The following is a 14180-nucleotide window of genomic DNA, read 5'->3' as shown; positions in this document are numbered from 1 at the left end:
TCGATTTATATGGGGGCTATATATAATTATGGACCGATATGGACCAATTCTTGCATGGTTATTATAGACCATATACTAACACCACGTACCAAATTTCAACCGGATCGGATGAATTTTGCTCCTCTAAGAGGCTCCGGAGGTCAAATCTGGGGACCGGTTTATATGGGGGCTATATATAATTATAGGCCGATGTGAACCAATTTTTGCATGGTCATTAGAGACCATATACTAACACCATGTACCACATTTCAGCTGGGTCGGATGAAATTTGCTTCTCTTAGAGGCTCCGCAAGCCAAATCGGGGGATCGGTTTAGGTGGGTGCTATATGACTATGAACCGATATGGACCAATTTTTGCATGGTTGTTAGAGACCATATACCAACATCATGTACCAAATTTCGGCCGGATCGGAATGAAATTTGCTTCTCTTTGAGGCTCCGGTGATCAAACCTGGGGATCCGTTTATATGGGGGCTATATATAATTATGGACCGATGTGAACCAATTTTTGCATGGTTGTTTGAGACCATATACTAACACTATGTCCCAAATTTCAGCCGAATCGGATGAAAGTTGCTTCTCTTAGAGCAATCGCAAGCCAAATTTGGGGGTCCGTTTATATGGGGGCTATACGTAAAAGTGGACCGATATGGCCCATTTTCAATACAATCCGACCTATATCAATAACAACTACTTGTGACAAGTTTCAAGTCGATAGCTTGTTTCGTTCGGAAGTTATCGTGATTTCAACAGACGGACGGACGGACATACTCAGATCGACTCAAAATTTCACCACGACCCAGAATATATATACTTTATGGGGTCTTAGAACAATATTTCGATGTGTTACAAACGGAATGACAAAGTTAATATACCCCCATCCTATGGTGGAGGGTATAAAAATATGAAAAAAAGCGAATTATAAAAAAAATTTAACTAGAAGAACTTCTTGAGTAGTTAAAATAAAGAACATCTTTGAAAGAATATTTTTGGAACTGCTTTTAAAGTTGTGCCTTTGGCAATGCTTCCAAATTTTTTTGCTGGGCAACTTGGGTGTGCAAAACAATCTAGCAAAAAAATTGGAAGTTGTTCCACAAACTTCTCTTTTAAAGTGCATCCCGGTCCTTTTGGACAAGTCCACAAACATTTCTTTTAAAGCGCATCCCTATCGATTTTTTTTTCACTTCCGATGCAATCCCTTTGGTCAAGTCTTAGAAAGTACGGAATTAGGCCGTTTTAAATGAAAATTTAAGTTTTGTACAATTAAATTTCGCAAAAAGCATATCCATAAAAGAATTCATACCCGCTGGGATTTGAACCTGTGCCGTTTGACTTTTTCACTTCCATGGAAGTTATTTTGAGAAGGTTCCGCAAATTACGATAATTTTTAATTTTTTGTTGATTTTTTAAATGAAACAAGTATATACAGCCGTAAGTTCGGCCAGGCCGAATTTTATGTACCCTCCACCATGGATTGCGTAGAAACTTCTACTAAAGACAGTTATCCACAATTCAATTACTTGGGTTGCGGCCGATGGCAAGGCGTCTTAAAACCTCTTAACATCATCTTCTAAATTATAAGTTAGTCTATGCGGGATAAATAGTAGACAAAAGAAAGGTCGACTAAATACGTATATATTCAGTTTTTGACCGGTATATATAGGGAAGAAATAATTACGAACCGATATGAACTTTTGTGCTGTAATTATAGAGCCAGAATTGAAACATGGTGGTAGCTTTATATGGGGCATATATAAAATTATGAACACGAGTCTACCAAAAATGCCAGATTTTTATACCCACCACCATAGGATGGGGGGTATATTAACTTTGTCATTCCGTTTGTAACACATCGAAATATTGCTCTAAGACCCCATAAAGTATATATATTCTGGGTCGTGGTGAAATTCTGAGTCGATCTGTGCATGTCCGTCCGTCCGTCCGTCTGTTGAAATCACGCTAACTTCCGAACGAGACAAGCTATCGCCTTGAAACTTGGCACAAGTAATTGTTATTGATGTAGGTCGGATGGTATTGCAAATGGGCCATATCGGTCCACTTTTACGTATAGCCCCCATATAGACGGACACCAAAATTTGGCTTGCGAGGCCTCTAAGAGAAGCAAATTTCATCCGATCCGGCAGAAATTTGGTACATGGTGTTGGTATATGGTCTCTGACAACCATGCAAAAATTGGTCCACATCGGTCAATAATTATATATAGCCCCCATATAAGCCGATCCCCCGATTTGGCTTGCGAGGCCCCTAAGAGAAGCAAATTTCATCCGATCCGGCTGAAATTTGGTACATGGTGTCAGTATATGGTCTCTAACAACCATGCAAAAACTGGTCCACATCGGTCCATAATTATATATAGCCCCCATATAAACCGATCCCCCGATTTGGCTTGCGAGGCCTCTAAGAGAAGCAAATTTCATCCGATCCGGCTGAAATTAGGTACATGGTGTTAGTATATGGTCTCTAACAACCATGCAAGAATTGGTCCACATCGGTTCATAATTATATAAAGCCCCCATATAAACCGATCACCAGATTTGACCTCCGGAACCTCTTGGAAGACCAAAATTCATTTGATTCAGTTGAAATTTGGTACGTGGTGTTAATATATGGCCTCAAACTCCCATGCAAAAATTAGTCGATATCGGTCCATAATTATATATAGGCCCCATATAAACCGATCCCCAGATTTGACCTCCAGAGAAGAGCAAAATTCTTCCCATTCGGTTGGAATTTGGTACGTGATGTTAGTATATGGTATCCAACAACCATGCAGGAATTGGTTCCTATCAGTCCATAATTATATATAGCTCACATATAAACCGATCCCCAGATTTGACCTCCGGTGCCTTTTGGAGAAGCAAAATTCATCCGATCTGCTTGAAATTTGGTACGTGGTGGTAATATATAATATTTAACAACCATGCCAAAAGTGGTCCATATCAGTCCATAATCGTACATAGCCCCATATAAACCGATCCCGAGATTTGGTTTTGGAACCTCTTGGAGGAGCAAATTTCATCCGAGTGAGTTGAAATTTGGTACATTGTGCTAGTATATGGTCGTTAACAACCATGCCTAACTAGGTCCATGTCGGTCTATAGTTATATATGGCCCTCAGATAAATCGATCCCCAATCACACAAAAATTGGTCCATATCAAGTTCATAATTGTATATAGCCCCCATATAAGCGATCCCCATATTTCAATTCTGGCTCTCTACATACAAAAAGTCCATATCGATTCGTTATTATTTGTAGACTTAACTTAACTTTTTTTGTCTAATATATACCATGTATGGACTAAATCACAATTTAGAAAACGGTGTTAAGAAGTTTTAAGATACCACAACCCAAGTAATTCGATTGTCGATGATAGTCTTTCGTAGAAGTTTCTACGCAATCCATGGTGGTGGGTACATAAGATTCGGCCTGGCCGAACTTGCGGCCGTATATACTTGTTTACTGTTTGGTAGATTGGTAGAATTCTTGATGTTTTGGAAAATTTTGAAAAATATTCCTCTTCAACTATAAAATGCTTCATAAAATTTCTATAGAAATAAATTATATTTTGACGAAATTTCCTAAAGACATAAAATGTTGATAAAATTTTCTATAGAAATAAAATTTTTACAAAATTTTCTATGGCAATAAAATTTTGGTAGATTATTTTTGGCTCGAGTGGCAATCGTAATTTTGGGGATCGATTTATTTGGGGCTATATATAATATAGATCGATACGGACCAATTTTGGCACGGTTGTTATTGGCCAAACACTAGAATGTTGCTCCTTCAAGAGGCTCCGGTGGTCAAATCTGAGGATCGGTTTATATGGGGGCTATATATAACTATGAACCGATATGGACCAATTTTTGCATGGTTGTTAGAGATCATATACCAACATCATGTACCAAATTTCGGCCGGATCGGATGAAATCTGCTTCTCTTTGAGGCTCCGCAAGCCAAATCTGGGTATCGGTTTAAATGGGGGCTATACATAATTATGAACCGATATGGACCAATTTTTGCATGGTTGTTAGAGACCATATACCAACATCATGTACCAAATTTCAGCCGGATCGAATGAAATTTGCTTATCTTTGAGTCTCCGCAAGCCAAATCTGGGGATCGGTTTATATAGGGGCTCTATATGTAATTATGGACCGATTTGGGCCAATTTTTGCATGGTTGTTAGAGACCATATACCAACACCATGTACCAAATTTCAGCCGGATCGAATGAAATATGCTTCCCTTAGAGGCTCTGCAAGCCAAATCTGGGGGTCCGTTCATATGGGAGCTATACGTAAAAGTGATCCGATATTTGCAATACCATCCGCCCTACATAAATAACAACTACTTGTGCCAAGTTTCAAGTCGATAGCTTGTTTCGTTCGGAAGTTAGCGTGATTTCAACAGACTGACTAACATGCTTAGATCGTCTCAGAATTTCACCTAGACCCAGAATATATATACTTTATGGGGTCAGAGAACAATATTTCGAAGTGTTACAAACGGAATGACAAAGTTAATATACCCCCTTCCTTTGGTGGAGGGTATAAAAATATATTTATAGAAAAATATATGCCGAAAACAACAAAATAAAAACGATGTATATCATAAAAAATATTTTTTTAGAAAAATATTGGTGAGATTTGAACATCTCAGGAAGTAGTTAGAATGTCATGCCGTGGGGTCATATTAGATTCATATCACTAACATTTGAATAGACCTTTTGAGGCGTCGTGTTCAATGGTGTTTGCGGCTGAGTGTGCTAAGGCGTTCTGTTATGGTGCCAACAGACCCAGGTTTTTCAATTTGTAAAAATTAGATAATAAGAAAATAAAAGTGTAACAAAAACTACTGATAAAAATAAAAAGTGAAATTGGAAAAAAAATTTTTTTAGTTTTTTAAATTTCTCCATCCAAATGAACTTCCAAGGCACAATTTCTAAAGCAATGGAAAGGATCAAAAAATGGAGTAATTCCGTCATATGACAAGTCCATGTTAATTTCATTGGAGATGATCCAAGTTTGCACTACTTTCGGATAACAAATTGGCGATCCAAACTACTTTTTTGCAAGTTCTTTTTTTGCTGGGCTATAAATAGATCTGCTTGACTGTGTGCGTTGATGGCCATAGTCATAATTGCTTTTTAATGACAATGAAAGGCCTTGTTGATGATGAAAGCTAAGATAAATGCGAACTTTTCCTCCGATCGGAACACTTCTTCACGTAAGGAATCAAATATATCTGATTGCATAAAAGGGAGCGATAACAAAAATGGGACAATGTCCGTCATTTGGGAAGGGTTATAGATCACTCTTTGAGATTTTTTATGGTTAGAGCAGAGATATCGACCAAGTAGTGAGCCAAACTTTGAGATCCTAGGTGGACCGTAACCCTACTGAAAGGCCTCTAAAATGGATCCCCTCGGCTATAGGAAGAGATTATCAACTTTTCATTTTTTTTAGAATTTACGATTTTTTTACATAAATTTGTTTTATATTTGTTGTTAGCTTTCAACTCAAAAACTAAAATTTTGCTAATTATGAAAAAAGAAACACGATTATTTCAGAAGTTTGTAAAACATGTAAAATTTCCAAATTTTTTCCTGTTTGGCCATCTTGGCGGTACTTTGAAGACTTGTAACCTAACAACAGATATTAAACAAAATCAAAAAGAGAAATGATATTCAGAGATACATTTTTTTATTACAAATCCTCAAAATACCATCAAGATGGCCAAAAAAGGGAAAATTGTGCAAATCTTCTAAAAAATTATGTTACTTCTCAAAAATTAGAAAAATTTTAAATTTAAATTTAAAAATTAACAACAAATGTAATACAAATTCAAAAAAAAATGGAAATGAGATATAATTTTTTATTACAAGTCCTCAAAGTGCCACTAAGATGGCCAAAAAATCAAATGTGTTAAAATTTAAAAAAAAAAAAAAAAAAAAAACAACAAAGAATGTTAATTTCGAATGTTTGCAGAATTTTATTTTTGTGGATGATAGTTAACAACGAGTATAAACTAAAATCGAAAACTCAAACCTAATAAAATTAACATAAAATGCAATACATGACAAAAACTCATTCAAAATCCCTTCGTTGCTAAAAATGAGATATTTTTGCCAAAAATATACTACAAACGTAAAAATATTTCTAATCAAAAATATCAAAATTTTATTATTTTAATTTATTTAATATACTCTATAATAAACCCAAAAAATAGTGTAAGAACAAAATTGAGAGATAACATTTTTTTGACGTTCTTTGTAATTATCCTTTTTGGGTAGAAAACTCCCTAATTTTCAAAATTTTATTTTTCTTAAATATAATTATTTTTTTTTTTTTGGTTTTAGTTAAAAAACCATCACAAATAGCAGGGAGCCACCGTGGTGCAATGGTTAGCATACCCGCCTTGCATATACAGGGTCGTGAGTTCAAACCCAGTTTCGACCAAACACCAAAAAATTTTCAGCGATGGATTATTCCACCTCAGTAATGCTGGTAACATTTCTGAGTGTTTCAAAGCTTCTCTAAGTGGTTTCTCTACAATGTGGAACGCCGTTAGGACACGGCTATAAAAAGGAGGTCCCCTGTCATCGAGTTTATCATAGAATTGGGCAGCACTCAGTGATAAGAGAGAAGTTCACCACTGTGGTATCACAATGGACTGAATAGTCTAAGTGGGCCTGAAATATCGGGCTGCCACTATACCTAAACTAACCTAAGGCTGTATCGATTGGAACAAAAGAATTATTTTTTTTTTTTTTGTGGTGGACATAAGTACACGATTCCCACAGTTTGTAGAATTCTATCAACAACCAAACAATTTTTACAAAATTATCTATAGAAATAAAATTGTAGAAAAATCCAAAAAAAAAATTATAAAATTTTCTATAGAAATAAGATTTTGACAAAAGTTTCTATAGCTATTAAAATTTGGCAAAATTTTCTATATAAATAAAATTTTGACAAAATTTTCTATAGAAATAAAATTTTGACAAAATGTTCTAGAGTAATAAAGTTTTGACAAAATGTTATATAGAAATAAAATTTTGACAAAATGTTTTATAGAAATAAAATATTGCCAAAATTTTCTATAAAAATCAAAGTTTGAGCAAGTTTTCTGTAGAAACAAAATTGTAACAAGAAATTGTTATAGAAATAAAATTTTGACAAAATTTTCTATAGAAATTATATTTTGACAAAATTTTCTATAGAAATAAAATTTTCACAAAATTTTCTATAGAAATAAAATTTTGACAAAGTTTTCTATAGGAATAAAATTTTGACAAAACTTTCTATAGTAATAAAATTTTGACAAAATTTTCAATAGAAATCAAAGCTTGACCAAATTTTCTATAAATATAAAAATTGTAGAATTCTATCAAAAACCAAATAATTTTTACAAAATTATCGACAGAAATAAAATTTAAAAAAAAATTACAAAATTTTCTATAGAAATAAAATTTTGACAAAAGTTTCTATAGCTATTAAAATTTGGCAAAATTTTCTATAGAAATAAAATGTTGACAAAAATTTCTATAGAAATAAAATTTTGACAAAATGTTCTATAGTAATAAAGTTTTAACAAACTGTTCTATAGAAATAAAATTTTGACAAAATGTTTTATAGAAATAAAATTTTGACAAAATTTCTATAAAAATCAAAGTTTGACCAAGTTTTCTATAGAAACAAAATTTTAACAAAAAATTGTTATAGAAATAAAATTTTTACAAAATTTTCTATAGAAATAAAATTTTAACAAAATTTTCTATAGAAATAAAATTTTGACAAAATTTTCCATAGGAATAAAATTTTGACAAAATGTTCTATAGAAATAAAATGTTGACAAAATTTTCTATAGAAATCAAAGCTTGACCAAATTTTCTATAGAAATAAAATTTTAACAATAAATTGTTATAGAAATAAAATTTTGACAACATTTGCTATAGAAATATACTTTTGGCAAAATTTTGACAAACTTTTCTATAGAAATAAAGTTTTGACAAAATTTTCTAGAGAAATAAAATTTTGACAAAATTTTCGAAAGAAATAAAATTTTGAGAACATTTTCTATAGAAATAAAATTTTGACAAAATTTTCTATAGAAATAAAATGTTGACAAAATTTTCTATAAAAATAAAATTTTGACAAAATTTTCTACAAAAATAAAATTTTCACAAAATTTTCTATAGAAATAAAATTTTGACATAATTTTTTTTTATAGGGATCAAATTTAAAATAAATTTTTTACAACATTTTCTATAGAAATAAAATATTAGCAAAATGCTTTATAGAAATAAATTTTTATCTAATTATACAATTATTTTTCGAGCTTTATGGACAGATATAGATTAAGGAACATGGTTAATAGAGCCATTGAAAAGAAAACGCCAGATACAAATCTATACACGCCTGGACTGTACATGTTTCTTTTCAATGGCTCTATTAACCATGTTCCTTAATCTATATCTGTCCATAAAGCTCGAAAAATAATTGTATAATTAGATATAATGCATTTGGACGTCAATTGCCTGTTTCGGTATCAGGCTAACATGAAATATAAGAAATACATTTTTGACAAAATTTTCTTAAATTAAATTTTGACAAATTATTCTATAGAAATAAAATTTTGGCAAAATTTTATATAGAAATAAAATTTTCACAAAATTTTCTATAGAAATAAAATTTTGACAAAATTTTCTATAGAAATAAAATTTTGACAAAATTTTTTATAGAAAAAAAATTTTGACAAAATGTTCTACAAAAATATAATTTTGACAAAATTTTCTATAGAAATAAAATTTTGACAAAATTTTCTATAGAAATAAAATTTTGACAAAATTTTCTATAAAAATAAAATATTGACAAAATTTTCTATAGAAATAAAATTTTGACAAAATTTTCTATAGAAATAAAATTTTGACAAAATTTTCTATAGAAATAAAATATTGACAAAATTTTATATAGAAATAAAATTTTGACAAAATTTTCTATAAAAAAAAAATTTGACAAAATTTTCTGTAGAAATAAAATTTTGACAAAATTTTCTATAGAAATAAAATTTTGACAAAATTTTCTATAGAAATAAAATTTTGACAAAATTTTCTATAGAAATCAAATTTTGACAAAATATTCTATAGAAATAAAATTTTGACAAAATTTTCTATGGAAATAAAATTTTGACAACATTTTATAAAGAAATGAATTTTTGACAAAATTTTCTATAGAAATAAAATTTTGACAAAATTTTCTATAGAAATAAAATATTGACAAAATTTTCTATAGAAATAAAATTTTGACAAAATTTTCTATAGAAATAAAATTTTGACAAAATTTTCTATAGAAATAAAATATTGACAAAATTTTATATAGAAATAAAATTTTGACAAAATTTTCTATAAAATAAAATTTTGACAAAATTTTCTGTAGAAATAAAATTTTGACAAAATTTTCTATAGAAATAAAATTTTGACAAAATTTTCTATAGAAATAAAATTTTGACAAAATTTTCTATAGAAATCAAATTTTGACAAAATATTCTATAGAAATAAAATTTTGACAAAATTTTCCATGGAAATAAAATTTTGACAACATTTTACAAAGAAATGAATTTTTGACAAAATTTTCTATAGAAATAAACTTTTTACAAAATTTTCTATAGAAATAAAATGTTGACAAAATTTTCTATAAAAATAAAATTTTGACAAAAAATTATTACAGAAATAAAAATTTCACATAATTTTCTATAGAAATAAAATTTTGACAACATTTTTTATAGGAATAAAATTTTCACAAAATTTTTAATAGAAATACAATTTTGCAAAACAAGATTTTTTTTGGTAAAATTTTCTCTAAATTTTGTTAGATTATTTTGGGCTCGAGTGGCAACCGTGCATAGATAGCGGTTTGATCAAATATAGGGTCCTATAAGCATGGGAATGGTGGTCATTTGGCTTTTCATTATCAATGACATATTATAAAATAAAAATAAATATTCAATCATTTATCTTGAAATATCCATTTGCATGCAAGACCACCACACCACTTAATGGAAAACCTTTTATTATAGATGAAAGTCGTGACATATGTATATGGCATTATGTTCGAAGTGTTTCATTTTCTGTATGCCTCTGATGATCATTAACATTGTCAAGAATATTTTCTATGATAAATCTAAAAAATCCCCTATGTGGGATATTTATTTATTGCAGTTAATATTTTTATCTTGACCATGGTGGTTTTTATAATATAAAAACAATCCGTATTGCAATTGCGTGTTTTTATTTTTTCAAGATAATCAATAAAAATAATTACTCACCTCAGTTAAACAAACAGAGCGTTCATTGTAAATACACAAAGCACTCTAAAAAGATACCCATGTCAAAGATCATGTTGTAACATTATTTCTATATTACTTACAATTCTTGGTAAAATTACGTATGCAATAAACGCAATTTTTAAAAATAATAATTTATATGCTACATTTATAGGCATTTTACACATTTTCTCTTTTATTTATAATAAAAAACAAATATACGATTTCAAAAAAACAGTGTTAACTCGGACAGTTTGAATTCAGTACTAATTGTAAATACGAACAACGTTGGAGTAATTAAAAATATTTGCTTTTGTAGTTTTTTTTTTTTTTTCATTGTTAGAAAATTAGAAAATTTATGCAAGTTGTATATGAATTGTGTGAAATTCAAAATGGAAAATACCATCATTCAAATTTTGTAGTCTATTAACCGGAAGAGAAATTTGATTGAGATAATTTTGAGATACACGCAAAAAAATATATTTCCATCGAAACAAAATTGTAGACTAACTAACCGAGTTGAGAATTTTCTTTTTTTTCCTGCTTTTTCTTACAATCTATATAACTGAATCGATCTACATGAATTTAGGGTATATTAATAATTGAGGTATATGAATTATATATATCTCATTTAATTTTTGACATAAGGCATTTTGCAATTCATTCATTTCGAAATATCAAGCTTTTGACTACTTCTGATTTTTATTGTGTCATACATCCATTAAATTTAACAACAAAATCTGAGTTTTGAATACGTAATAACATGTTCCACATGAATTAAAACATATTTTAAATAAATCTCCAAACAAAATTTCTCTACAAATAACCAAAATGCAATTGGATAGCACAATGTGATGTCACTTTGAGAGGTTAGGGTTTCTTTAATATTTTTCTTTCCAACCGGAGGTGGAATCTGAGGATGTTGGAAACTTAACCTTACCACACTAAGTCATAAAAACGATACATCGTACCGGAGAAGTTCTTTACCAAGGAGGGTACGTAAGTTCTGCCAGACCGAATCTTATGTACCCTCCACCATGGATTCCGTAGAAACTTCTACGAAAGACTGTCATCCAAAATCGAAACACTTGGGTTGTGGTATCTTAAAACTTCTTAACATCGTTTTATAAATTGTGAGATAGTCCATACGTGGTACATATTAGACAAAACAATTATGTATAGTTTAGTCTCCAAATAATTACGAATCGATATGGACTTTTTGCACGGTACGTGGAGAGCCAGAATTGAAATATGGGGGTCGCTTATATGGGGGCTATATACAATTATGAACTTGATATGGACCAATTTTTGTGTGATTGGAAATCGATTTATCTGAGGGATATATATAACTATAGACCGATATGGACCTAGTTAGGTTAGGTTAGGTTAAAGTGGAAGCTCGATTAAATTTCAGGCTCACTTAGACTATTCAGTCCATTGTGATACCACATTTAACTAAAAGTACCTATTACATATGGGCACTTCTAGTCTTAACCACTGAACCTTCTCTATTATTTACTTTTGTGGAACCAACCAGATTGCTCCAAAAACATTAACAAACTGCTTAAGTTAACGTTTTCCAGGTCAGCCAGTAATGGACCTAGTTAGGCATGGTTGTTAACGACCATATACTAGCACAATGTACCAAATTTCAACTGACTCGGATGAAATTTGCTCCTCCAAGAGGCTCCAAAACCAAATCTCGGGATCGGTTTATATGGGGGCTATATATGATTATGGACTGATATGGACCACTTTTGGCATGGCTGTTAAATATCATATACGATCACCACGTACCAAATTTCAAGCAGATCGGATGAATTTAGCTTCTCCAAAAGGCACCGGAGGTCAAATCTGGGGACCGGTTTATATGGGAGCTATATATAATTATGGGCTGATAGCAACCAATTCCTGCATGGTTGTTGGATACCATATACTAACATCACGTACCAAATTTCAACCGAATGGGAAGAATTTTGCTCTTCCAAGGGGCTCTGGAGGTCAAATCTGGGGATCGGTTTATATGGGGCCTATATATAATTATGGACCGATATCGACCAATGTTTGCATGGGAGTTAGAGGCTATATATTAACACCACGTACCAAATTTCAACTGAATCAGATGAATTTTGGTCTTCCAAGAGGTTCCGGAGGTCAAATCTGGTGATCGGTTTATATGGGGGCTATATATAATTATGAACCGATGTGGACCAATTTTTGCATGGTTGTTAGAGACCATATACTAACATCACGTACCAAATTTCAAGTCGATAGCTTGTTTCGTTCGGAAGTTAGCGTGATTTCAACAGACGGATGGACGGACATGCTCAGATCGACTCAGAATTTCACCACGACCCACAATATATATACTTTATGGGGTCTTAGAGCAATATTTCGATGTGTTACAAACGGAACGACAAAGTTAATATACCCCCATCCTATGGTGGAGGGTATAAAAATTATAAAAATTATTTATTTCACAAAATATCACAGAATTTTTTAATTTACATCCAAAACATTGAATTCGGATCACACCTAAAGAAGTGATGCAAAGTCAGTGCAACGGCTGTTGAAATGGAGGACTTCCGTCCTATGACAAGCCCATGTTAAGTTCATCGCTTCTGCGTCAATTTTGCGCCACTTCCGGATCCAAAAGAAACATTTTCATTACTTTTTTGGCGACGCTTTTTCTGCTGGGATGTTTATGTCAAGACAACTAAAAAAGATTGGAGACAATCGTTACAACGATTTATATAAATTCAGGCTTATTTGCTCTTCAAGAAAATACTTTTCAACAAAGTTGAATTTCTATTTTTATGTTAGCCTGATATCAACGCAGGCTGGTTTCTCGTCCAAATCAATTACTTTACATATTATTACAATTTTAATACGAGCTAATTGGACATGAAGATTAAGGAATTGGTATTACTATGCTATTGAAAAGAAAATGCCAGATACGCATCTTACAAGCCTGACTATACATATGTTTCAGTGTCGGCCAATCCACATTTCCATAGTCTCTAGTAAGATCTGGCTGGGTGAGATGATTCAATTTGGGTCTTATATGCTAATTTCCTATGAATATTACATACGATAATCATTTCTCCCAATTTGAACCATTTTTTCACCAACACTGTGCATCACCTTCTCATATAGCTATAATCCCTTAATCTCGTTTCTCTACAATGTCTTCCATAGGAAAGGGAGCCATCGTGGTGCAATGGTTAGCATGCCCGCCTTGCATACACAAGGTCGTGGGTTCGATTACTGCTTCGACCGAACACCAAAAAGTTTTTCAGCAGTGTATTATCCCACCTCAGTAATACTGGTGACATTTCTGAGGGTTTCAAAGCTTCTCAAAGTGGTTTCACTGCAATGTGGAACGCCGTTCGGACTCGGCTATAAAAAGGAGGTCCCTTGTCATTGAGCGATTAACATGGAATCGGGCAGCACTCAGTGATAAGAGAGAAGTTCACCACTGTGGTATCACAATGGACTGAATAGTCTAAGTGAGCTTGATACATCGGACCACCTAACCTATAGGAAAGTGTTTTTTTCTTTGGGTGTAAGTATATATAAGTATATCATTTTACTATAGATGTTAAAAATTTCCGCCAGTTTTCATCCGCATATACTTCCAAGATTAAACCAAAAAAAAAACAATTTACTTAAACAATTGCTATTCTTTCAAAAATCAACATGTTTGAACAAAGTTCTCATACATTCGCATCGTATAGTAATTTCTGTTCCATCTGACAGCCAAGGTCGAGTCCAAAGATCCACTTCACAATTGTGCTTCAAATTATTCAGATCTATCAATGTGACGACTAAA

At 31.7% G+C, this 14180-nt stretch overlaps 1 protein-coding gene across 1 annotated transcript in view; it reads right to left on the bottom strand.

Moving 5' to 3' along the window:
- Window positions 1-10584, bottom strand: part of LOC142219433 (uncharacterized) — a 110381-nt gene extending 99797 nt beyond the window's left edge. The window contains exons 1-2 of the mRNA XM_075288423.1: window positions 10453-10584; window positions 10352-10396 (exon numbers count right to left, since the gene is read on the bottom strand). Coding sequence (XP_075144538.1) covers window positions 10352-10396; window positions 10453-10536 — 129 coding nt within the window. The 5' untranslated portion in view covers window positions 10537-10584. The remainder of the gene's footprint in view (window positions 1-10351; window positions 10397-10452) is intronic.
- Between the last annotated feature and the right edge of the window lie 3596 nt (window positions 10585-14180).

The sequence above is a fragment of the Haematobia irritans genome, chromosome 1 (assembly GCF_050003625.1).
Source record: "Haematobia irritans isolate KBUSLIRL chromosome 1, ASM5000362v1, whole genome shotgun sequence".
In the NCBI taxonomy this organism is placed as follows: Eukaryota; Metazoa; Arthropoda; class Insecta; order Diptera; family Muscidae; genus Haematobia; species Haematobia irritans.
The sequence above is the reverse complement of the archived record's forward strand: the minus strand, read 5'-3'. Positions and strand labels throughout refer to the sequence as shown.